The sequence below is a fragment of the Cyprinus carpio genome, chromosome A19, assembly GCF_018340385.1.
Source record: "Cyprinus carpio isolate SPL01 chromosome A19, ASM1834038v1, whole genome shotgun sequence".
Lineage (NCBI taxonomy): Eukaryota > Metazoa > Chordata > Actinopteri > Cypriniformes > Cyprinidae > Cyprinus > Cyprinus carpio.
In genome coordinates, this window is record NC_056590.1 from 4,063,783 (window position 1) to 4,091,252 (window position 27,470).

Consider the following 27,470-nt stretch of genomic DNA (forward strand, 5'->3'; position numbering starts at 1 on the left):
AATCTCTTTTGTGATTGACTGATGCTGCTTTCGAATCTTGTCAGAATGATACAAACAAATTGACATTACAACAATGTTGTATTTACAAGTGGATAGCCATATCATTTGTTCCTCAACACCCTTCTCTCAATCGGCTTAACTATGCTTTCTTAGTCCTCTCTTGTGTCTTTCCAACACCGTCCTGGATGTCATTTTATTGTGGTGCCAGCGCTCCCCATTGCTCTAATATTATGTTTCTGCTTCCAGGGCATCAAGAGAAGTGTTTAAGACAAACCGTTCCATGGTTTTTACCCGTTCCTCCTTCCCCGGGGTGGGCAAGTACGCTGGGCACTGGTTGGGTGACAATGCCGCTAACTGGAATGACATTAAGTGGGCGATACCTGGCATGCTGGAGTTTAACCTCTTTGGAGTCCCTTATGTAAGTGGTTTGACTCCAAATTAAATGTCTTTTGCAACATGGGTAATGGATGGTAGACACCAGCTTTTCTTCATAACTCAACAGTCCCACTGAGAGGCATTTGGAGAAAGATTTTAGTTATGATCGAGTTCCAATGAGAAACTTGATGGGCATTTGGACTTAATGGACTCACCTGTCAGACATAATGACAGTTTTAACTGGTTTTTAGTCTTATAATCCTCTGCGCACACACACACTAAATGATTTGACCAGACCATAAGACCACACACGTTAACCATAGGAAGCCTAGATATGTGTAGGTAGATGCCTCGTTAGCAACTGTTTCTATGAGCCGTTATACGTAAGACGTCTGCCATATTGCAATGGTCTGCAAACCCTCAAATGAAAGTTGACTACTGTGCATCTGCAACACTAGTTATATGCATGTGCAGTATTGTGGCATCTTCAAATTGTCATTGATCGAGTGATGTCAAGAACACTGTTGCAAGATGGCAGATGCGTCTACTTGTTTTGAGTGGTCTATGGCAGGAACGATTTCACAGTGACACAAGATCTCACAGACACTTAAAAAATGTATTTAAAAACACACAAAATACACAAACACATCATCCCTGGATAACTTTTAATTCACTATACATTTCAATTCAAGTTTATTTGTATAGCACTTTTTACGATACAAATCATTGCAAAGCAACTTTACAGAAAATTAAGTTTCTACAATATTTAGTAGTAGCTTATCAGTGATGACTGTCAGTTTATGTGCATACAGCAGAAATGTACGGAAAAATCAATTAAAGATGTAATCAAACAGACGATTAACACTATTGTGAATGTTGTCTCTGGGTTAGCATCATCTGAGGTCCTCTGAGGGGCTGGCATCATCTCTTCTCAGGTGTTCTGGATCCAGACTGGAGCTTGTGTACATCCTAGTTACCACGGGATGTAAATCCCAGCAGAAACAGAGAAACAAATAGAGACATAATTAGCATAGCTGCTGTTCCAGCCAAGTAAAATTAATAAGTTTAACCCAAGCTAAAGAATAATAATTTGTGTTGTTTACATTATATGCGCCGATTGCCAACAAAACGCAGAGATTTAATGCAGTTTTACTTAGGGCCAGTCAATCTTTTACTGCTGGGACTCTATGGTTATTTTAATGATACATGTCAAGAGCGCATCAATGTAATGTGCAAGCAGAAATGTCTCCGTTTGCACTCGCAAGCAGATTCCTTTAACTTTGGACACGCGTTCACTTTCACTCATTCATTACATGCGTGTGCTCAAACTAACACCAGACTTCCACAACTGACTGACAAAATAATACAGATCACCTTTTAAATTTAAAGGAAATTACTGGTCCATCTTTGTTTCATATTGGTGCCTATGTATAAAACGAATTTACCACCTTGTAAAAATGTATGAATTGCTTATGAAAAGTAAAATCACAAATCAGGCAGTTTGGTCTGACTTCATATTTGATGTTTTTAATTGCACACTTTTTGCACAGTTTGCACAATTTTGATCTATTTTGATGCTCTATGGAGACATTTGTCAGATTACTGGTGTCTTTTTCCATATATAAAAGTCTGAAATCCCCATTTGATCTCTGTTTAATTGTCTAGATTTTGGAGAATCATTTGAGATAATAAAGAGTGATTTTTTTTTCCCCTCCTCTGGAGAGAATCTGAATCTCATGATGTTGTTCTGCAGATTGGTGCAGACATCTGTGGATTCTTCGATGACTCGCCGGAGGAGCTTTGCAGACGTTGGATGCAAGTCGGCGCGTTCTACCCCTTCAGCCGTAACCACAACGCGCAAGGGTACAAGGTCTGTGCTTGTGCTATTCCTTAAAGTCGGCATGAAACGGAAGTAGCAATTGTATTTTTTTCTCTACTGTGACATCTATCCGAGTGAAACAGCATCTGAAATGAGAGGACGGGACTTGATTTTGTTTTATTTATTGATGAAGATGACGACGAGGACAATCAATGGTACAAAACATACCTAAAAGCGTGCTCGTGCACGAGAGAGAGACAGACTGCCTGAATGACTGAGTGCATCCTCCATCAGGTTAAGTCATATTCATAAAAAAAATAGTTATGCGATGTCCTAAGAGTAAAATTGTGGTAATATCCTTTCAATTTTTAAGGGTAGTGTAGTCCCCCATGGCTTGCGTCAGCACTGGTCAATGCATTGCATTCTATAAAGTGAAGCATCAGCTTCAGTTTTTCCCCTAGCGTTTAGCCCTCACGTCACTAGCCCTTATAGCCCGTGACCGGAAGAGAAGAGGAGTCGCTCTGAGGGGGAGGGGAGGTTAATGTTTTTGATTAAAGATTACTAGGGCACATTAATTAAAAAAAATAATAATGAAGTGCATAGATAAATTATTTATAATAAACACTACAGTCTTCCATTAAAAAATAAGAATTTTTAATTTTTATTATTTTATGGTGAATTTAAACACCCATAACCAAACAGTCTTGAAGTGTATGAAGCATCTTCCTGGGCTGTGTGTTACAAACGTGTCTTCTCTCTTTGAATGCTATTTGTAGAAGGTTTATTTCTCAAATCATTATTGTAAGATTGGCGTTAGAGGAGCAATCAGACCTCCGCAGTGAGGGTTTGAGAAGGCAAATGAGGATGAATGGAAAATTATATTATTGGTGAAATTATTGGTACGATTTGACCTTTTAGTCAGAGAGCAATCATTCCATGGCTGTCTCCACCATGATGAACATATTATCAGTATTTCTTCCTGACTAGTTTTATGTGCCTTTCTAACAGGACCAGGATCCTGCATCATATGGCGCCGACTCTCTCTTGGTGAAAACCTCCAAGCATTACCTGAACATCCGATACACCCTCTTGCCGTACCTCTACACTCTCTTCTACAAGGCCCATGTCAATGGAGAGACTGTATTACGTCCCATGATGCACGAGTGAGTTTGTGAATATTTCCAAACAGCAGTGTAACAGTTTCAGCCTCAACTGCTTTATAAGAATAGTTTCCCGCTCTGCAGGTTCTATTCCGACAGTGAAACCTGGGGAGTGCACAGCCAGTTCTTGTGGGGAGCACATCTTCTCATCACACCTGTGTTGGATCCTGTGAGTGAACACACACACACACACTTGTTGGGTTTCCATGTTTTATGGGCACATATTGTTTTTACACTGTACAAACTGTATATTCTATCCCCCTACACTAACCCTACCACTAAACCTACCCATCACAGAAAACTTTCTGCATTTTACATTTTTAAAAAAAGATACCTTTTTTATGATTTATAAGCTCATTTCCTTATGGGGACCAACAAAAATAATCCCTATAATTTAGGGAATACACAAACATTTGCTGATTCTCTTTCTGTTGGCTTCTTTCTTTCCAATATCTCGCTCATATTCTCTCTTTCTGACTCTTGAAATCCATGACACGAGGACCATATCTTTCTGAAAAATGACCACCCGTGATGGTCTACCTGTTAGTTTAATGAATAACCCTCATTACTAAACTATCAAAATAATGTTTATCATTATGTTTAGCTCATTTTCCAGTTTGTTTGTTTCAGGGTGTTGAAAATGTGGAGGCCTACATTCCAGATGCCATCTGGTATGACTTTGAGAAGGTAAGACCATCCTCGCGAACCACAGTAAATAATGGCAGAATGTTATGTGTGTGTGTATATATATATATATATATATATATATATATATATATATATATATATATATATATATATATATCTCGCGATTAATCACATCCAAAATAAAAGTTCTTGTTTACATAATATATGTGTGCTGTGTACAGTATATTTATGAATATATAAAAGCACACACATACAGTATATATTTTGAAAATATTTACATGTATATATTTAAATTAATGTAATGTAAGTTATATATAAATTTATTATATAAACATAATATTTTTCTTAAGTATATGAAAGCATGTGTTTGTATTTATATATACATAATAAATATACACAGTACACACATACATATATTATGTGAACAAAAACTTTTATTTTGGATGCGATTAATCATTTGACAGCAATATATACAGTAGGTAGACAACCAAAATGGGTAATACCGCCGCGAGCACCGCCACAACAGGGCCGTGGCGTTAACTGCAAGTCAGTCGCGTGTTAAAATCATTTGTGAAACTACCGCAAGGCGGCTTAAAAGCCATTAAAACATAGGATAGTCTTAGGCTACAGTCTACTCATCAAAAATTTAAAGAAAGACCTTCACACAAAGGCTTTTATGCATGCTATTGTTATTAAACAGTCATTACATATATAGGCATATATATATATATATATATATATATATATATATATATATATATACAGTACAGACCAAAAGTTTGGAAACATTACTATTTTTAATGTTTTTGAAAGAAGTTTCTTCTGCTCATCAAGCCTGCATTTATTTGATTAAAAAATACAGAAAAAAAAAATTAATATTGTGATATATTATTACAATTTAAAATAATTGTTTTTAAATTTATTATACTTTAAATTATCATTTATTTCTGTGATGCAAAGCTGAATTTTTAGGATCATTATCACATGATCCTTTAGAAATCATTCTAATATGATGATTCATTATCAAAGTTGGAAACAGTTCTGCTGCATAATATTTTTTCAGAACATGTGATACTTTTTTAGGATACTTTGATGAATAAAAAGTAAAAAAAAAAAAAAAAGAAGCTATGTTTTTAAAATATAAATATTTTGTAATAACAATACATACTACTGGTCAGTAATTTGGGGTCAGTAATTTTTTTTTTCTTTGTTTTTTTTAAATAAAATCAATACTTTTATTCAGCAAGGATGTGTTAAAATGATAAAAAGTGATAGTAAAGAAAATATATTATTAGAAGATATATTATTAGAATTTTTTTTTTTTTTTTTTTGAATAAATGCAGTTCTTTTTGACCTTTTATTCATCAAATATATTAGACAGCAGAACTGTTTCCAACACTCATAATAAATCAGAATATTAGAATGATTTCTAAATGATCATGTGATAGACTGGATGTTACATGTGACACTGAAGGCTGGAGTAATGATGCTGAAAATTACAGCTTTGCATCACAGGAATAAATTATTTTTTTTAAAGTATATTCAGATAGAAAACTATTATTTTAAGTTGTAATAATATTTCACAATATTACTGTTTTTTTTCTGTATTTAATAAAAAATAAATGCAGACATCACTAACAGAATATACTTCTTTCATGGTATTCACCCCGGTAGTAATGTTTCCAAATTTTTGGTCTGTACTGTGTATATATATATATATATATATATATATATATATATATATATATATATATATATATATATATATATATATATGTGTACATATACATACATATATATATATATAATTTCGGTTCATTCTTGGTTAAAATATATATATATATATATATATATATATACACGGACTAAAAGCTAAATGTTTTCATTTCGGTTCATTCTTGGTTAAAAAAAAATAAAAATCTTCAGGTCCCATTTGCAGAGCGAAATGAGAACGGTCAAGCATTTAAAAATAATTCATATTAACTCTGTTATTATTCTTGATTTTTCAAACTGCTAACACTTTGCATTTTTTAATTATGCCTTTACTGTGTGACCAAAAATTGTGAATTGTGACTTTGATTGCGATGGTGCCTCACGTGCACATATTCATTGGAAACAGCAGTCGTTCACCGAGCCATGCGGCGCGAGCAACGGTAAATAATTTTTTTACATGCAATTTTCCAAAATAAAACCGAACAAGATTTGTAATGAAGATAAAATATTTAGACAAGTAAGAATAAATGCTGCACACGCACTCAGCATCACGCGCGCCGCGGAAATTCTTGCACTGATATTTTACGGAATATTATACAAACCTGCATTTAATGCAGCTGCAATTTATTTATTTATTTTTTTTTTTTTTTTTTTACTTTACTCAAATTATATTAAAGCAAGTAAAGAAGACTCCATTTAAAATCACTGAAGTTGTCAATTAATGAAGCTGTTATTTACATCGTGTACATTTCGTTGATTATAATGAGAGAACTTGAGTTTATACGTGAAGAAGTTTTATTAATCCATCCATTCTTTAGAGTTTCAATGATTTAGTTAAATCGTGCAGGTTTAATTTATTCGTTTCTTGTTTTAATTAGGCCTAAATAATGGGAGCGAAATTATACAGTGCCTCATAAAGGTGACTTGACTTGACTTTTTCAAAACATTAGAATGTGTCCTGTTTAAATAAATTGACATTTTTACCCTTATTTCCAGAAGACACCCACTAAAATGTCATTTAGTGTAGCAATCTTGTCAGACATATTTACAACAAAAATCTATTTATGACACATAAAAAGACTAATTACATTTACCCCAAATAGTAATTACTTGTAATTTCACATTTTTTAATTTAAACACTATCCTAGGTTATGCCCATTTGACAGGAAGACATTTTAATCATTTAAAATACAATTAATTTTAGTATGCTCACTTATTCATTTTATATTTTAATGCATACATGTCAAAATAAGTATGTTGTTTACATTTTTCATAAACATAAGTGTTACACTGTATGACAATGAAATGTTATTTCACCCACATTTTGATATACTATTCTCCCGAACTTAATCAAAACCTTAAAAGTAGACACTTTACTGTGTATATGTGTATCTTTTATATGCATATTCTGTGTATATGGATTCACTTTTGCGGACATGACTATATGTGTGTGTGTGTGTGACAATGCAATTTTTGGTTTGTTTTACAGGAGGAAAGGATTACCGATCGCAAAGAAAAAGTTAACTTGAACCTGCCTGCTGATAAACTTGGTTTACACCTGAGAGGCGGAGCCATTCTGCCCGCACAAAGGCCAGACATCACCACTACATACAGGTAATGATGGGAAACAGGGCTACCTGTAGATTTCCCCTAAAACACATAATCTTTAATGCTTAAAAAGGGGCCACAAACAAGAATCCCAACTTCAAAGGATCTGTTTTGTGTCTGCTCTTGAGTTTCTGTACATTTGTGTCCCCTCAGCCGACGTCATCCCATGAGACTGATCATCGCTCTCGATGACAACAATGCTGCATCAGGAGAGCTATTTTGGGATGATGGAGAGTCTCGAGGTATTTTGGAGGAACTTGCTATTAATTTAAAGTTGTTCACTTCACCATCAGAAACAAAAATTTACCTTATACAGGACTCAATAGCAAGAATGTCAGAATTTCAGATTTTCTACTACTGTTCTACTTTTGTAGTTATTTTTTTGTCAGAACTAAATGTGGTAACATTTTACATTGAGGTTCCATTAGTTAACAATAGTTATTGTTTTGACTGACTTAATGAGCAATTCATTTCTTACAGTACTTTTTCATCTTTATTAATGTTAACTTTTCATTGTTAACATTCTAATTTACAGCATGTTAAAATGCGCTAACATCACACTAATTCAATCTAGAAACGTGCTAATTTATAGTAATCATGCTAGCAACCTTAATTCATGATAGCAGCATGCTATATAATGCTAGCAGGGTTTTAAATCATGGTAACATGTTAAATCATACTAACCCTGCAAACAAGACTGCATTGGCACTTTATGGGCTAGCCTAAGGGCCCCCAGCGGGCTGCCAGTGAAGGGCCTCTGAGATTTTGATCATTGGCAAAACTTTGACCCAATATTTGCCCCTTAGTACTGGCCCTGCACGGGCAGCCCTCACTTAGCCCCCAAGAAGCCTTCACTAGGTCCACTATTACTCTACAACAGGGGTGCCAAACCTGGTCCTGGAGATCTACCTTCCTACAGAGTTCAGTTCCACCCCTTATCAAACACACCCATCTGTAATCATCAAGTGCTCCTTCAGATCCTAATCAGTTGGTTCAACTGTGTTTAATCAGGGTTGGAGCTGAACTCTGTAGGAAGGTAGATCTCCAGGAACAGGAAGCACCCCTGATCTACAACAATACACCTGTTTTACTTTACATACTTTTCAGACACTATAACTCAAGTCTTTGGGAAAAACAGTTATACACATCTGAAACTGATGCAGTCTCCACATAACTAATATCTATATTGTCAAAAACCTACAGTAGTCAAAGGGATTTCAAATCAATGGATTTATTAAATACAAAACAGAAAACATTCAATTCATTGTTAATGTAGCTACATAGTCAAAAATGCAAATACACAAGTACAAGTACAAAAATAAAAATAAAAGAAAGCAATGTAAGATTGTAGGACTTCGTCATGTGAAAGGTGATGTGTGTGAAAGTCTCATCTGTAGTACATCAATGTCCAAACACTGTTTACAGCTGAAGTTGGTTGATAGTAAATTAATAATCCAACCTCTTGTAATGAAAACACACCACAGCTCTCAAACACCAGACTCTTCCTAACCAGGAGCAATCAAAAATAGTCCAGACTATGGTCTCACATCAAAAATCCATATTTAAACATAACCAAAATGTACCAACATCACCAAAAAACACCAATAAAAAATCCACACAAATTCACACAAATAAACACTCATAAACAATCAAAACAAATCCAAAAAAAACACACACACATACACATACATACATACATCTCTGCAAAAAAACAATGTACAATTACATAGAATGAAAAAGAAAAAAAAAACTCCTTTAGGCTGGGCTTGAAATGGCACAATTCCCAACCAGGACACAGCACAAGGTGTTTAGCAGGTGAGCCATGACGGCTACTGCTGCTTGCTATTGTTAACTCTCTCTACCACATGGCTTTACTTAAGGAAACCTTAAACACCATAGCACCCCTAGTGGTAAGGAAGAAAACTGCCCACAAATTATCATTAACAGGCTCAAGTCTGTTACACCTCAAATGTGGCTCGTGAGTTTAGCTCCACCTTTGATCAAACTCGCCCTTCTGTGATTTTGTAATGATCCTGAAGACATGCTCAAGTGTGTGTGATTAAGATTAGAACTAAACGCTGCAGGAAAGTGGCTGTTTGCGAGCCAGATTTGAGGATCCCTGACCTATATGAAACAACAGGTTCTGAAAAGGTCTCTTTTGGTTTGAGCCAAAGATCGATCAATTGAGTGGCTAAAGAATGGCCAGTCAATGTTGTTTGTTTTCTCCTAGTTGCATTACAGGGCTGCCTACACAAAACCTGCATGGGCCCAAAGGATACAAAAGTTGTTCTGGGCCCAAACTGGCTGGCCCACACTTGGCCATCACTGGATTAATGTGGACAGTCCCATAGTGTAGGCTGCTCCCAGAGAGCCTGCGGTGAGCCCAAAGCTGTGGGCCTCGCCAGGGCAAGCCCACACTGGGCCTGTTTAGGTTTGGTGTAGGCTGGCCCTAGCCCACTGTGCCCGCAAAAAGCCAGCATGGGCCCAACATGGACATGTTTGAAGGGAAATCATGTTAGCAACATGTTAATTTGTGTGTTGAAACATGGTAGCAGTGTCAAATCATGCTAACAAGATTTTAATTCATGTTAGCAACATGCTAAAACATGCTTGCAAAATGCTATTTCATGCTAGCATATGCTAAAACATGTTAAGAATGTGATAAGTCATGCTAGAAACATGAGCTCCCTGTTCCAAAATTCAATTTCAACATTTCAGTTCAACCTTTAAGCTTTTCAAATTTGTTTCAAACTTTCAGGCAAGGCTTTTTCAAGCCAATGTTTCTTTAAAACAACAGCAACAAAAAACTAATTAAACTTGTTTGACTCACACAAAGTTGACTATTTTCTCATAACTTATCTTTCTCTTTTTCTTAGATACTGTTTCATCTGGCTCCTACATTCATTACCAGTTTTCCGTGGCTAATGTACGTCATCCTAATGCAGTTGTTCTCAACTCCAGTCCTTGCTACCCCCAGCTCTGCATATTTCACAACTTCTAACAATAATCAGCTCGTTAGAAGTGAGCTCCGTGCATGAACTGTGTTCCCATTGACATGGTCCCTACACAGTGTTCATTGCTCCCTACTCCCTGAGCAGGGTAAATCTGTTGAAGTTTACTTCACGTCGGAACATTCATTCAATGATTTGCGCTGCGCAACATCTTCACACACAGACAAGTGTGACATCATATACCTCTGTAAATAAATACATTTTAAATTCACGTCTCGCACACTTCAGTGCACTTTGAATGGAACATACGTTCACTTCGAACTGGAGTCATGGCGGAATATCCTGTGATGTCCACTTCGCAGGGCACTTACGTTCGAATAGAACAAATGTCTGATGCAATAAGAGAAACATTCTAAATGTGCAGAGCAGGGGCCCGTTCTTCGTACGTCGCTTATTACATCCGAGTTGAAATTACACATCCAAGATGATATCACCACGCTATTCAGGATCTGGTCAATTCGGTTCTTCAAACGCACCTGTTGTTGATAAGTATGGCTGGATTGAGTTATCTGAGATAATTGCACGTTTATGAGTTGGTTTAGAAGGGGTTATGTATCGATACTTGAAACCACAATCAGCAGTGCAGCAATTGGCTGGCAGCAAGACAGCAACGTAATAACATCATATAATTAAAAAAGACACTTGACAAATTTCTGGACTTTTATAAGGAAACAGCCAAGTGAACAAAACTACATAAATGTTATAATAGATAAATGAAATGTGCACTGTTTTTATTTTATTTTTTTTACAAGATTCCCAATTATTTATATTCATGATTTCTAATATTTGTACAGGCTTTACATTTTATATTTCAATATAATAATTAGCAATTCATTTAATTTTATATTTGAACAGATTTGTTACGTGACAGCATCAGTTAAAGTTTCTTAAGGGTCAAGATCATGTTATCTGCTTCTCCTGTGCTCCATCAAGCCACTCCCATAATATCTGTCAGTACTCAAATGCACAACTTTACATTATCTGTATAGTGTGTATAAGACTCTAATACAGTTATGAAGTAATTATTTTATGACGAATAAATATTTCAATGAGTAAAACTGGCTGTCTATAGTATTAAACACTACACAACATTATTATATTATCCTTAAATTAATTTTTAAATGATTATTACTTTAAATTATTGTTCCTTGGATCAGTTAGATACACTTGTAATAAAGTAGCGGTGGCAGCGGACATATTTTGAGTATCAATTCTGATTAAAAAGATGCAATCTAATCCTGTTTACATTAAATAAACCTGCTCCAGAGCAGGTTTAAGCTTACGGACCTGTTGCTATGACAGCAACTCTGGGATGAGCTTCGAAGAACCAAATAATCCAAGATCATGCCAAATCATCAACAATCAAATCCAGCTAATTGAGTTAGCGATGTATGACTGGAATTGAGAACCACTGTCCTAATGTCACATTTCTGTTTATTTGTTTTTAGATGGCATTACATTGTATGTCCAAAAAAAAACATTCAAGTCATTTTTAACGCCATCTATTACAAAAATCTGTGGTAATATCTGATCTTTTTCTCCTGGATCAGGATGTCTTGACAATGCATGTCACCCACAATGGCTACACAGATCCAAACAACTTGAAGTTTGAGAACATCACCGTAATGGGAGTGACCGGAGCTCCAGTCTCTGTGCTTGTGTCAGACGGCACCACTACTAATGCTCTGACTGCGTCCCAGGTTAACTACAATTCTACCAGGAAGGTAAATGAGTTTTTCATCCACCACCAAAGTCAATGTGAAATTGTTTTCTTCAATTTTACAGATTATAAAGTAAATAGGGCACCAGGAGAGGCCCTGTCATTCCAGTTGAGTGGATTTGTCAGGGCTTTCAAAAGCACACACATAGGCTGTGATAAAGGGCATACATTGGACTACTTAAACTACACATGACACATTAAAGGGATAGTTCACCCAAAAATTTAAGTTTGCTTTTAATTGACCCTCAGGTCATCCAAGATGTAGGTAACTTTTTTTTCTTCAGTAGAGCAGTAAAAAAGATTTTTAGCTGAAAATGTGGTCCTCTGGTATCCACCTACATCTTGGATGACCAAATTTTGGGTGAACTATACCTTTAATGTCAGCTGCTTTAATTTTTTAATATGCACTAATGCAAAGACTTAATGAAACACAACAATATTTGACGTTTTTGTTATTCACATCTTTAAACTAGAGGAGAGGATTCCGACTCGCATACTGCTGTCTTTTGCATGATCTACCTGTATATCATTGGGTTTCTGTGATCTGCTAGGTTTTGTACCTGAGAAACCTGGAGCTGGAACTGGGGAAGGACTACACAGTCAACTGGCAGGACAAATACAGAAACTCTAGGCACTTCGACTGTCATCCTGAAGCGGGTTCTGATCAGGCCAAATGTGAAGCCCGTGGCTGCATCTGGAAGGTCAGAGAGAGAAGATGTTCAATATCTGAAGACTGTGGTATTTCCTGTTACTGTTATAATATGATTTAACACATCTGTTCAAAGTGTTTTTATTGTCTTTAATAGCCTTCAAATGTTCCCAACGAGCCCTGGTGTTATTACCCTGACACCCATGGCTACATCACCGGCAAAGTAGTTGAGACGGCGAGTGGCATCACTGTAGATATAGAGCGCAATACGGCTTTCCCAAGTCAACGTTCTCAATCTCGAGACATCAGCAAGCTCCGTGTGGAAATCACATATCTGAGTGGCAAAAGCCTGCGTTGGAAGGTTTGATTTTCAAAATTTCAAAATGTAGGATAACGACAAAGACAATGACTAAATATACAGTTTAAATAAAGCAAAGTTTGTATCCAAAGCAACTTATGTTGCATTTAAGGTATACTTTGTTAATGTGTCCATAACCTAGGTGTCAATAGCGCCATCCTGTTTTTAAGAATTAGGACTTAAAGGGATAGCTCACCCAAAAATGAAAATTACCCCATGATTTACTCACCCGCAACCCATCCTAGATGTAAATGACTTTCTTCTTTCAGACGAACACAGAGTTATAATAAAATTTATCCTGGCTCTTCCAAGCTTCATAATGGCAATGAATGGGGTTTGAGATTTTGAAGATCAAAAAAGTGCATCCATCATCCATCAATCCATCATAAAACTGCTCCACAAGGCTCCAGGGGGTTACTAAAGGTCTTCTGGCGCAAATCTATGGGTTTTTTTATTTTTAAGAAAAATAGCCTTATTTTAAACTATAAACAAAAGCTGGATGTTTTGCTTTATAAAGTTTTAAAAAGGATAACTTTCTTACACAAACCCATCAATTTGCTTCAGAAGGCCTTTAGTAAACCCCCAGAGCCATGTGGAGTCGTTTTATGATCCATGGATGGACTTTTTTGAGCTTCAAAATCTCATCCCCCATTCACTCCCATTATAAAGACTGGAAGAGCCAGGATAATTTTTAAAATAACTCACATTGTGTTCATCTGAAAGAAGAAAGTCATTTACATTTGTTCATTTAGGATGGCTTGAGGGTGAGTAAATCATGAGGTAATTTTCATTTTTGGGTGAACTATCTTCACTATATTCTTCTTCATATAGATCTTTGACCCAAGCAATGCACGGTACGAGGTCCCCATTCCCCTCGACCTACCCGCCATGCCAGAGACAGAGGAAAACAACAGACTGTACACGGTTCAGATCAAGAACAAGCCTTTTGGGATCCAAGTCATCAGAAAGGACACAGAAGAAATCATGTGAGTAATACAGCTGAATTACTCTGGTAACATTAATAACATAAAGTCCATATAGTTTCATTTTTACTATATTTACCACAGTTTTAAATCTATAAAAGCAATAATAGCCTCAAACTAATGAAAGGAAGTCAGAATTGTTCTCGATGTTTTGTTGAAACTTATTATTTTCTCTAGATGGGACTCTGCTGTGCCAGGGTTCACATTCTCCGATCAGCTCCTTGAGATCTCCACACTCCTCCCCTCAAACTATGTCTATGGTTTTGGTGAAACAGAGCACCCCAGCTACAACCATGATCTCAGCTATCACAAATACGGCCTGTTTGCCAAAGACCAGCCTCCAGGGGTGAGTGGCACAACCACTGGTGATGTTTTATAAGCCTTCCTGTGTGATTTGCCATCTGCACATTACAATATCTGGACAACTGAAATTGCATCACAAACTCAAATCCGTTTCTCCCCATCTATAGTATAAGCTGAACAGTTATGGACTCCATCCCTTCTACATGGGTCTGGAGAAATCAAAAAATGCTCACGGCGTCCTCCTGCTCAACAGCAATGCCATGGGTGAGCAAACCACACACTCACTCGCCCAACTGGTGCTAAGTGGTCTTTTTTGGAGAATAAGACCAAGCTAAAACCAGCCTTAGATGGTTTGCTGGTCTAGTTGGCAGCTTGTTAATGGACAAAAGCAAAGACACTTTCAAAATGAATATATTACAGGCCAATTACTTATCAGTTATAAAAAGAACATGATTTAGTTAAAATATGATTCATTATAATTATTTTCTACAGTTTTGTGTAATATTGTCCATATAATTTAGGAAGAAGGTTAACATTTTATTACACTAAATTTGTACATGTGCATACAAATGTGCTTTTGAGAAATAATAAATTATATTTTGTATAGGTAGAAAGCCTTTTAAGAAATTTTGCATTGCACAATTATGTCCATAACAAATTAAGCTCTTCTACCCCCAATTCTCATTGCCATATTGTAAAAAAATAAAAATAAATGAGTTCTGTCAGGACCACTATCATCAAAGATGGCTGACAATTAGCATACAGTTTGGATTGGTGGTATGGTTCTGTTCTGGGCAATAACTCTCTGCGCTTCCATGCAGCCTAGCATAGATAAGAGCAGTGAGAGTAGCAATAATCCCCCAGGGTAAACAGAACAGAACAACATAAATGTATTGCAGATATAATTAAGGTTCAATAATTGAATATACATTTTAGAAATTAGTCTGATTCAAAGGAGAATCAGAAGGCTGAATCTTGACAGTATGGTTCTGTTCTGGGCAAACAGAGCCCAGAGCGCGATTATGACAGTAGAGCACACAGAATAGTTGCTGTTCCGTGCTCCGGTGTGGTTAGCGCTCACGCTACATGCGTACCGCACTCAAACCCAACTGTACCGTGCTCTGGCCCACCTCTTCCAACCGGGCCAGGGAAGGCTAAATGAACCATACCCGAGCACAGCATGGAGCGATCACACTAGTCAAATAAACCGGGCTTTGGGGGTCAAACGTGCTCTGGCACGGTTCAGATTGCCTAGTGTGAGTATAAGTCTGTCTTATAACTCATAGAGTCCATATAAATAATGAAGCAATGCTACCTCCGAATCAGGCACTTATGATCAATGCGGTGAATTCATGTGTTCAAGTTAACGACTTGATTGAATCGGAGGTGAGTACATTGGGAAAATTCCAGACTTCTAGTGATGATGGTGTTTTGCCTGCTGAATTCGCCATTTAATTAACTATCCTGTCTGTTCCAGTCTGTATAATTGCAGTGAACGGTGCCCCTGTTTCTGAATCCGAAAAAACAAAAGTATCCAACAATCGTAAAACTACTCCACACGGCTCCGGGGTGTTAATAAAGACCTTCTGAAGTGAAACGATGCGTTAGTGTGAGAAAAATATTGCTTCTTTAAACTTATGTCCAGCTTCTGGTCGCTCAAGCAGGTGTGTTCACAACAAGGCGTTCGAGCGTAAGACGTATGCGTAACGAAAGGTGCAACGTAAGATCTGGAAAGAAGACTGTAGTCTCGCGATAGTAAGGTCTGGAGAGAAGCCCTGAGGGTGAATAATTTTCATTTTTGGGTGAACTATATCTTTAAATCTTGGTTTCCAAACTTTAAAACATGAACATTTTTAAAGGTTTCCATCAACAAATTGCTTTTTTAAGCACCAGTAGCAAGGTCTGAGGTGTCTGTGAACATCTACAAACAATTTTACTTTTTTTATTTATAATTTCTTAAAACAGGGCTCAAAATCTCATTACCGCAACAGCCTGGAAAAATTACCATTATGAAAGCTAATACATTTTCACATTTTAAAAAGTTGAATATTAACAGTCCTGTACAATTACTTGAAACTATGAAATAATACATATTTTAAAATTAACATTTTTATTTGATTTTGACTTTTTTTTTCTGTCATTACGACAATGGCAATTACAATTGATCTAATGATTTTTATATTTTATATTCTTTATATATTATTGAAATCTGACATATTTTCAAAATGATGTGGTTAAACCCGAAAGAACATAATATATATTATTCACATGCATTTAAAATCAAAATACTGTTTTTCCATTTATTAAATCAACAAAATAAATACCTGTTGTGGTAATGATACCTAAGTTGTGGAAATTATAATTTTAGCAGAAAATGCAATAAAATACAAAAATAATTCATTCATATGTTAAAATTGCTATTTGAGCATATTTGTTTATATTAGTAAATTACATGTTTTATATTTGAAAAACTATTTTATGTATAAAAAACTATTGCACATATTGATATTTGGATTTAGGGATGAATTGTAACCTGTAACCCTAATAAATTGTGGACTTATAATCACAGAACTTCAATTTAGATTTTATGTAATATATTACCGTAAACTGTGTCTCATTTTGCTCTGGAATAGTAATGTTGTCTGCCATAAAAATCCACTAATTATTGCAGTTAAGAGACTGTATGTACAGGTGTAGAAAAGGAAGGAAAAGAAAAGAAAAGAAAAGAAAAGAAAAGAAAAGAAAAAAAGAAAGGAAAAATCTGAGGCGACGCATTGAGTCACAGGGATGATTTCATCCTTTTCTCTTTTTTTTCGTGCTTTGCTCTTTTAGATGTGACCTTCCTGCCTACTCCAGCTCTGACCTACCGCACCATCGGAGGAATCCTGGACTTCTACATGGTGATGGGACCCACTCCAGAAGCTGTGGTTCAGCAGTACACTGAGGTAGCCATTAGATTCTCTTAAGTCACTTGAATATTTGTTTTAAAATGCATTTGCATGAAATGTAAAATAATTTTCTCTTGGGTTTGTGCATTTTGTTTGACAGATGATCGGCCGCCCGGTTCTTCCAGCCTATTGGTCGCTTGGGTTCCAGCTTTGTCGTTATGGCTACTCCAACGATGCAGAGATCGCAGATCTTTACAGAGACATGAAAGCTGCTAAAATTCCTTATGTAAGCAATCTCATTATTTAATGTGCACCTATGTGTTTTTCAGTTTCAACATTTTTTTGATTTTTGACAGGCACACCATCAAATCGTGAAAATATTCCATAGAATTTTGATTTGGGCCTGTAAATAACCATGCTCCCCGCATCTGCAGAATTAATTGTTTCAAACCAAAGCATTGCTAAGTTTTCACTAAATTAATCGGTCACTTTGGAACTTTACATTTAGGTTCAATGATCATAATATTCAACTTTTGATTCCTCAAAGGATGTTCAATATGCAGACATTGACTATATGGAGAGGCAGATAGACTTTAAACTGGACAAAGTGAACTTCAAGGGACTGCCTGCTCTGGTGGACGACATGAGGGCTGAGGGAATGCGCTTCATCTTCATTTTGGTGCAAAAACTTTTCTATTACTTGGAAAAACTAAGTTGTTTCTATAAAATGGTAAAAGATGTTGTAATGAGCTTATACATATACATCGATGTACAGTATGCTGTTCTTATTCTGTCTAAAAACATGCAGTGAAATGTATTCTGTACCAAAACTACATGCTTTCCTTGTTTGTGCTCTTCAGGACCCGGCTATAGCAGCCAACGAGACAAAAGGCTCCTACCCTGCATTTGATACCGGGATTGAAAAAGACATTTTCATCAAATGGCCTCCTGAGCTCAGCAATGACATTGTGTGGGGAAAGGTATGACAAACACAAGAAGAACATACTGTTGTCATGAAATTTGCTTTGATTTTATCTGGTCACAAAAATGGATTATCAAATTTGATGAAACACATACAGTCATCATCTTTCGTGTCTTTATTGAACATACCTGTTAAACATACAAAGTAATGGTGGAAAAAGTAAGTGAAACACTAGGCTTCTGCTGTCACTAAATGCCAATTTGAGTCAGGTTTTAGCAAACCAGGAGTCCAATCAATGAAACGAGAATAAAGGTGTGGTTTAGAGCTAAACTGACTTACATAAACACCCAAACCGTGTCAGTATGTATTCACAAGCAGCATTGGCTGATGTGAGCCATGCTTTGCGAAAAGAGATCTCAGAAGACCTACGATCAAGAGCTGTTGATATGCATGTAGTTGGAAAGTGTTACAGAGTAATCTCAAAGACTTTGAGTGAGTGACTGAGAAGACTTTATTAATCCCGAAAGGGAAACTGGTTTGCCACCAACTTAAAACATACAGCCAACAAGCACACCACACAGCTAACACACATAAATAAATAATCCAACATTTAAAAACTATGAAAACATGATTAAGAGACCAATAAGACATGATTATAACATCATACAGTCACACAACTCAGAAATGCAAGGCAAAGAACAGACAGTTCAACAGTTTGACAATCAACATTGTTAATTAAAATATCTAACCGCTGCAGGAACAAAAGTCCTTCTCAATCGCTCACTGGAGCACCGAGGCATAATTAAACGCTCGCTGAAAGAGCTTCTGAGTCCATTAAAAACACTGTGTAGTGGATGGCCTTCAAAAAACATAACAATTTTTAATTTCGACCTCATCCTCTTCTCCACAATGACCTCAAGTGAGTCTGGGATAAGACCAATAACTGAACCAGCTCTCTTGATCAGCTTTAGATATTCATCAGTCCACAGTTAGACAAATTGTCTATAAATGGAGACGATATGGTGCTGTTAATACTCTCCATAGAAGTGAACACCCAGCCAATGCTCCAAAGGCTCAACACAGAAGGCTCAATGAGGTGAAAAAGGACCCTAGAGTAACAGGGATTTGGGGCTACTTCCTCTGGACCTGGACTGCTTATGATTGTAAAGGGGAAAATTAATTCCCAAGTTTATCAGGATATCCTACAGGATAATCTCAATGTGGCTGTAAAGCTCAGAAGAAGCTGGGTGATACAGCAGGATGATGACCCTAAGCATCAAAGTAAATCTACTACAGAATGGCTTCGAACACATAAAGTTCACCTTTTGGAGTCAAAGCCCAGACCTCAACCCAATAGAGAATCTGTGGAATGACCTCAAGAGAGCCATCCACAGACGTCTTAAAGGGTTAGTTCAGCCAAAAATGAAAATTATGTCATTAATGACTCACCCTCATGTCGTTCCAAACCCGTAAGACCTCCATTCATCTTCGGAACACAGTTTAAGATATTTTAGATTTAGTCCAAGAGCTTTCTGTCCCTCCTTTGAAAATGTACGTACGGTATACTGTCCATGTCCAGAAAAGTAATAAAAAACATCATCAAAGTAGTCCATGTGACATCAGAGGGTCCGTTAGAATTTTTTTAAGCATCAAATACATTTTTCAACAAAAATAACAAAAATTAATACTTTATTCAGCATTTTCTTCTCTTTGTGAACACGTTCACAAAACTGCAGTGACGCTGCTGACGTACCACGCTGCTGACGTGTTATCTTTGTTATTGGGCGCACCAGAAAACACGTCAGCAGCGTTGTACATCAGCGCCATCATAGAAATATTGTTTGTTGCTATTTGTGACTTTTGTGAAGATCAGATCACATTTCATGACCAATTTAAGCAGAAAACCAGGAAACAAGCAGGACTTGAACCCGGGTCCCTAGCATGGGTGGCAGGCATGTTAACAAAGACACTAATGGCCACAGAGTCTAGCATGCCTCTTGATACCAAGGAAGTGAGGTTTACCTACACTGCTCACACTGGCTGGCCTCTGTTACACTCAACCTACTCCAAGCGGGATTCGAACCGCGGTCTTTGGAGTCCTTGTTAGCGTTCCCACCTCCCATGCTGGTGACCAGGGTTCGATTTCTGCTCAGAGCTGGGTGGTTCGGACCAGAGGGGTTTCATTTGCTGTTGCTTTTACATAAAACTGAGTTTTTAAATTAGGGGTTCAAGTGCGTAGCGCCAGCACCCTATTGTAACTGTTAGATTAAATGGAGGGGGAGGGGGGCACTATAATGCCTATAGCTCATCAACGGAATGATATTTTCACCAAACTTGGCATACATGCATAAGAGCTCATTCTGTGGTCGCACGAAAACTGATGTGGCGACTGGCCACTTGGTGGTGCTATAACATGGAAAATAAAATAAAAATGGCTTAAACCCGCGCAATGTATTTCATGCACCCACAACGTTCATATTGCATGGTAGAACTCATTCTGAGCAACTTGTCAATTGAGCCTTCATCAAACATGGGAGATTATTTCAAAAATCCGCTTTAGTGAACTAGTCCTAGGCTTTTGGCTCAACCTCGATAACTGTTTCCTTTGTACATTATTGGTTGTCGTTCCTCTATATGACATACGTGTTTACATAGTTGCTAAAGAAAGCACATTACTTTTTTTTCACATTGTTTAATTTTTTTTTAAGCAATGTGAAAAAAGTAATGTGCTTGAACTCCGATAATTGCTGTTTGCAACTATATTTATTCTTTTTATTTTAATATCATGATACCAATTTCCAATTCTCTCAAACAGGATAGATGTTTTATAGTGAAACAAACCAAATGATACCACAAAACAGCACTGAATTTATCAGATTTATTGCTAATACTTTGTCCTGCTCTTTGTGATGTTGTTTTTCCCCCAAAACTGATGTTACTTCTTAGAAGATGATGTCATTATGTTTTTGTATGATGCATTCCGCAAGTCCTAAACTGGAAAAAAACACTGAAAACACATATTTCAGTGAGATGTTTCATTTGATGTCATCTGTAGGCTGGTGATGAATGAATCAGAATTCTATTGACTGAATTGTATTCAGAATTCAGAGTTCCGAGTTAAATGAAGTCAAAGCGGGAAACTTCATCTGGAATGCAACATTAGTCGAAGAGATTTGGTGATTTGTTTGGAGCATTTTGATTAGAAAACCTGATGTTTTAAGACGTATACGGTATCACGAGGACATGTACTGAAAGCTGGAATGATCCTTTAATTTTAGCCGAAAGCACTGATTTTAGCTGTTGTTTCTGTGTGTTGTAGGTGTGGCCTGATTATCCCAATATTACTGTGGACAATTCTTTGGACTGGGATACTCAAGTAGAGGTATCAGCTTCTCTCTTGTTCTGTTTCATTATCGTTCTCTATATGTCGCTTTCTTTTTTTTCAGTCTCTCTTTAATCAGAGAACCGTTCACCTTTTCTCTTGTTCTCCTATATATCATCAGTAGAGTGGGCTATAATTGCAAATGCAGTCAAGAGAAATAATTGTTGATAATATCAACCAATTAGCATGCAAAACACACACCATCAGCCAATAAGCACATACTAGTACTATGCTATATGACCCACTGCATGTAGTAAACCAACAACACATAAGAAGTGAATCAGCACATTACTATTTAAATGGATAATAAACAAGTAATATCCAATATTCACCTTGTCTAATCTAATGTCTCTTTCGTTTAAACTTTCAGCTATTTAGAGCTTTTGTGGCGTTCCCTGATTTCTTCAAGAACAGTACAGCAGAGTGGTGGACACAGCAAATTAAAGACTTTTACAACAACGTCATTAAGTTTGATGGACTTTGGATTGTGAGTGCTTTGTTTTTGTAATTTTTCATGTTGGAATGAAAAGTAAAGCAATTTCATGAACTAGATACAAAAGTTAGTCAAGACAGACTATGAAGTTGGCTTGAGAAACCCAGACCAGAAAGTTTGAAACAAGTTTTTTAAAGCTCGAAGTTTGAAGGTTTTAAGTTCAAAGTAGTTTAAATTTGGAATGTTAGTTTTAAAGTTTTATGAAAAAAAAAAGTCAGATGGAGTTTTAAGAGTCTTGACTCATTTGAACATTCCATCAATTTAAGTCATTGGGATTTTTTTATGATTTTAATCTTCATTTTATGTTGGATCAGTTTGAAAAGACATGCCAACAAACTTCAGAATAGTCTGAATGTCTGACCCGAGTTTAGTGACTCTAGCTTTAAAGCTCTAGGAGAAGATAGTGTTTAGAATTTTAGTCTCAGAAGAAGTAGTAGTTCAAATAGCATTACAGTAAATTGGCTTTCTCAAGCCAACTTAATAAAAATTGTATACGATGTTCTTTGAGGACATCTGTGCCAGTACACTCCATTGTTGCTTCTAAAACAACACATTTAATTCTAACCATTACAATTACATACCTCTAAAACTGAGGAAAATTACAGATTCATAAGAATGTTGTTGAAATCCCAACAAGGACTTTGATTCAGGAATACATCTTACTTGACAAAGTCATGGTGAGCTGTCCAAGAACAAGTGAAGACTTATACGGTCATCAGATGCAAAATGCACCTTTACATGTTGTTTGAACAAATGTGTGTTGGCAGTGTGTGTACACAACCACCCTATTAATGTAAAAAATTCACCCAGTGTTTTTTCTTTTTTTTTTTATCTATTAAAATCATTACCCCTTTCTTAAATCAAGCCATTCTCAGCTTCTTGTCTGTGTGACATCACACAGACAGGCCCCTCCCACGATAGTTTGATTGACAGTAGCGTTTCAGCACAGACTGGACTTGCGTCTTACCTTAGACCCGCCCTGAGTGACTGTCATGAGTCCAGCATTGTTTCACCGCCAGAGCAGATGTAGACAAGAATGACTCCTGAGTGACTGAGGTGTTCTTCTGTTGTTGGATGTAATAATCAACACAACAGTCGTTATTTACTCCTGACATGTGAAGACGCAGTGCATTACATTTGTTTTTGAAGAGAATGCGCCCCCGATCTACATAAATGTGTCTATGTTCGCACGAATCATTTGTGATCCAGCTTCACCTACAGAAGTCGTCAGTATAAGGTTTTTTAATGAATCTTTGCAAATCGCCTTTTCTAATAATGTGCTAATTAGTTTCACGATAAATGTGGCTAAAGTAAACAGTCCCTCAAGTAGTGGCTCAGAAGAGAGGGGTGGGGTCAGCAGAGGCCATTTGCATTTTAAATGCAAGAAAACAGCTTGCTCTGAAAAGAGCTGTTTTTGACAGGGTAAAGGGTGTTGTTTTACTCTACCGTTGAGAAATTTTAACCAAAGTATGTTACAGACTTTTCAGTAAGACCCTAAAGAATCATATCAACTTGTGGAAAATGGGCCTCTGATGACCCCTTTAACAAAGCCACACCTAATTTTTATTCTCGTTTGCATATCACCACTGTTTTTTTTCCCTTTGGATTTATTGGATAACAACACTGTCACTGTGTTTTTCTTTCTGGGACATGAATGAGCCGGCCAGTTTCGTGCATGGCACCGTCGGAGAGAAATGTCTAGGGGATGCCGCTTTGGAAAACCCTCCATACATGCCCCGTGAGTTCTTATGAGTGTGTCCTGTAATGTGTACTTGGCAACAGATATTTTACAACACAGTGGTCAGAATTTACTGGGCTTGCCCCCAACTAAAGATTTGTCTAGTCGACCGGTGGCAGGGTTGCCAGACTTTCACAACAAAACCTAGCAAATCGCTACTCAAAATTAGGCCATTCACATTTCAGAGGCCAGATATCACTTTATTGGGGTTTCTTCAGCCTGGGAACATGAAAAACAACCCATAGCAACAGTGTTAAAGTAGCTTAATTTGGCAATACTGACTGGTAGTCATTCAGTTAAGCCACTAGTTGACTAGTAAATACTGGAGGAGGGAACTAAACCATAATAAGCCTTTAATATATAGCCTTTTCCACGCTCAAGTGCATGCATAAAGTTTGATGCAAAGCATTGGCAAACGTAATGACTATGAATGTGTCAGAGAACATAGCAAGGAGTTTTTCTAATTATTTTATAATCAGAGAGCATTTGTTTTAGACATTTCAAGGTTTCTGTAGATAAATTTCTCATGTCTGAATTTTGGCTCATTTTTGTGATGCGCTCCAGGTCACAAAGACAGAGACAGCAGAAAGCGCATCCTGTTTGTTTACTTTATTTTCCAAAAGATTTAGTTGATATTAAGAGTATACAGAAATAAAAAAACTTAAAAATGTGCCTAATAATGCACATTTATCTAGGTTAATGTCAGAGCGAGTGGCCATGTAAAGTTGCTACTACTTGGTAGAATTACTTGCATATAGCACTGTAGCACCTTGGGTATCCCGAGTTCAGATCCCGTTCCCCTCTCTCAATCCCACTTCACTTACTGTTGCTCCTTACTGTTCAATAATAATAAATGATAAAGAACACCAAAAGTTGCTACTTATTACGTTTCAATATTAAATTATAAGCCATATTTGAGGTCGATGAATGATAGACAAGCATTTGGATTTGAAGCCTCTTCTCATTGACTATTAAGGTGGCAGCCCTAACATTTGCACCTGTATTTAGCACCTTCTTTCCAAAATGAACCTTCCCTACGTATTTGTGTGTGACCTTTTCCCAGCTCTGGAGTCTATGTACAGAGGCCTGAACCATAAGACTTTATGCATGAACAGTGAGCAGATCCTGGCTGACGGCACACGCGTCAAGCATTATGATGTCCACAACTTATATGGCTGGTCTCACACGAAACCTACTTATGAGTGAGTTTTCTAGTCCTCCATATTCACTTGTATATTTATTTCTCAGTTGTTCTGGAATGAGTTTTAATTGTTATGTGTGTTTCACAGTGCTTTGCTTAGTGCCACTGGAAAGAGAGGTGTCGTAATTACCCGTTCAACATATCCGTCTAGTGGTCGCTGGGCAGGACATTGGCTGGGAGACAACTACTCCGCCTGGGACCAGCTTCTCAAGTCCATCATAGGTATGATGGAGCTTATTATTTGGTGGTTTTCGAAAGATAAGCTTTGCTATTGCTTATATTTAGCACTCAATGTTGTCAGTATTCACTAAATTCACTAAAGCAGCACATTATAATGATTTCTGAAGGATTATGTGACACTGAACACTGGAGTAATGATGCTGAAAATTCAGCTTTTGAATAAATAATTCATCCTCCTTCATTAAATCATGGTGTATTTTGTTGGACAGCTACTGTATCTACTATACAGTTCAGTGTATAAACTGAACATCTGTTGATATGAAAACCAAACTCCCTCCTTTTCATTCTTTCAGGGATGATGGAGTTCAGCATATTTGGCATCCCTTACGTAAGTGTCTCTCTCATCCTGCCCCAGCACTTGCTGCTGATTTTTATTTGTGCTTTAGTTCAGTTGGGTGCATCCCAGCTAAAAGATTTTGGTTCCCAGAATGTTATTTTTTTGGTTTGTTTTTGGTTAGCCAGAAGAGTTTTCTCACAGAATGTTATCGTAACATTATCAAAACATTAGTATAACGTTGTCAGAACATTAGGTTTTTTTTTTTAAACATAACTATATTTATATTAATCTCCATATCTCAAAACATTAGTATAACGTTGTCAGAACATTAGGTTTTTTTTTTTAAGTTTCGGAGTTGGCTCTTGTGGTCCAGTTTTCACAGAGATCTATAGTTATATTTCTCTCTATGTCTTCTTTTTCTCTTCTGACTCTCCCTTTCCACGTGTATTCCAGACCGGTGCTGATATCTGTGGCTTCTTTAACCATGCCCAATACGAGATGTGCCTGCGTTGGATGCAGCTTGGAGCGTTTTACCCGTTCTCCAGAAACCATAACAGCATTAACATGCCAGTAAGAACACTCTTGGCACCTTTTTATGGACAGATTTAAGATTTCTGGACCAGCGTTTAAGGGATAGTTCACCCAAAAATGAAAATTCTGTCATCACCATTACCAAACCTGTATACATTTCTTTGTAAAGGAAGATGTTTTAAGATTTTCTTCAGAAGTGCTGAATGAATGTAATCTGAGAAGTTTTTGTGCCTTATCTCAGAGGCAGGATCCTGTGGCCTGGGGACCGGAGTTTGCTGCTATCTCTCGTGATGTCCTGAATATTCGCTACACCCTCCTGCCGTATTTGTACACACTGATGTACGAAGCTCACGCTCACGGAAACACTGTGGTCAGACCTCTGCTTCATGAGTGAGTGTCCTCCAGTACTCATGTTTTGTAGTTTTCATAGCGGTGTGATATGGCTGTATGTCAGCACGGCTGTAGGCCGAATGCCACAGGTAATCACAGCATGCTGATATACAGTTATGAGTGTGATATTGCTTTTATACAACACTTAGACGGCACGAGTGTGTAAGTAAATTCAGTGTCAGTAAAAACCCTGTTTTCCAGCACAACTACTTCTTTCTGCCACGGATTTAAATACAAATTTAAAATTTTTACAAAACCTCTACTAAACCAATTCTAATAATTCTAAAACATCACTTTAGAACTAGTAACGAAGGAATATTGAGTCGCTCCATTGACGATCACTGTATTATGTACAGTATTATGAGAGAGAGAGCGCGAGTATTACCTGCATCTGATACAACATTCATTCACATTAATTCATGCAAATTACCTATATAAAACAAAATTTATTGAACAACAATATTTAAATGAACAGAACAGCCATCATAAAGACCAATAGGAAATAAACACAAGCAAACAATTCAGTTAGACGTACAAAAGCAGTGCTCTAGTACAGGATTAATACAAATTTATTAAAGTTAACATGGCCCCTAATCCAAATCTGTTTGCTCTGGAGCAGGTAATAGATTAATAAGAGCAAAGATTGCCTCTTTCCTACATCCAAAATGAATTATAGCTCACGTTTAGGCTCAGCCTCAGACGTCACGCCCACAGACTGCTGGCTGAACACTTCAGGAGTCTCTAAGTCTTCATCTGATTGGTTGAATTCAACAGGATTTCCAGGAAATCTGTGCATGTCTCGACCTTAAATAATATATAATAATAATAATAATAAATATTTGTCGTGGCACCAAATCCCTCATGAAAGAAGAAAGCCATCGTGTTTACAAATGTGACAATAAGCGTGTGTCAGGATCAACTAAATGCTGAATTTTCAAAAGTATGTGAATTGTGTAAAGCTTGCAGCATGAACGCTTTCAAAATATGTCCAAGTGTATTTGCACACAGGTCTGTTATCGTAGAAACATCGTCTTTACATTTCCATGCCCCTTAACATGACG

General features: G+C 36.9%; 1 protein-coding gene across 1 annotated transcript in view; it reads left to right on the top strand.

The window, feature by feature from the left end:
* LOC109102866 (maltase-glucoamylase, intestinal-like) overlaps positions 1 to 27,470 on the top strand; it is a 51,284-nt gene that overhangs the window by 17,675 nt on the left and 6,139 nt on the right. Inside the window, exons 16-41 of the mRNA XM_042776106.1 lie at positions 247 to 418; positions 2,129 to 2,245; positions 3,203 to 3,357; positions 3,439 to 3,523; positions 3,985 to 4,041; positions 7,205 to 7,329; positions 7,477 to 7,565; positions 10,200 to 10,249; positions 11,885 to 12,058; positions 12,606 to 12,755; positions 12,861 to 13,064; positions 13,893 to 14,047; positions 14,222 to 14,390; positions 14,515 to 14,611; positions 17,180 to 17,292; positions 17,396 to 17,521; positions 17,783 to 17,914; positions 18,096 to 18,215; positions 21,477 to 21,539; positions 21,910 to 22,026; positions 23,680 to 23,770; positions 24,834 to 24,972; positions 25,060 to 25,193; positions 25,505 to 25,539; positions 25,942 to 26,058; positions 26,261 to 26,409. Of these exons, the coding sequence (XP_042632040.1) occupies positions 247 to 418; positions 2,129 to 2,245; positions 3,203 to 3,357; positions 3,439 to 3,523; positions 3,985 to 4,041; positions 7,205 to 7,329; positions 7,477 to 7,565; positions 10,200 to 10,249; positions 11,885 to 12,058; positions 12,606 to 12,755; positions 12,861 to 13,064; positions 13,893 to 14,047; positions 14,222 to 14,390; positions 14,515 to 14,611; positions 17,180 to 17,292; positions 17,396 to 17,521; positions 17,783 to 17,914; positions 18,096 to 18,215; positions 21,477 to 21,539; positions 21,910 to 22,026; positions 23,680 to 23,770; positions 24,834 to 24,972; positions 25,060 to 25,193; positions 25,505 to 25,539; positions 25,942 to 26,058; positions 26,261 to 26,409 (3,135 nt within the window). The remainder of the gene's footprint in view (positions 1 to 246; positions 419 to 2,128; positions 2,246 to 3,202; positions 3,358 to 3,438; positions 3,524 to 3,984; positions 4,042 to 7,204; positions 7,330 to 7,476; positions 7,566 to 10,199; positions 10,250 to 11,884; positions 12,059 to 12,605; positions 12,756 to 12,860; positions 13,065 to 13,892; positions 14,048 to 14,221; positions 14,391 to 14,514; positions 14,612 to 17,179; positions 17,293 to 17,395; positions 17,522 to 17,782; positions 17,915 to 18,095; positions 18,216 to 21,476; positions 21,540 to 21,909; positions 22,027 to 23,679; positions 23,771 to 24,833; positions 24,973 to 25,059; positions 25,194 to 25,504; positions 25,540 to 25,941; positions 26,059 to 26,260; positions 26,410 to 27,470) is intronic.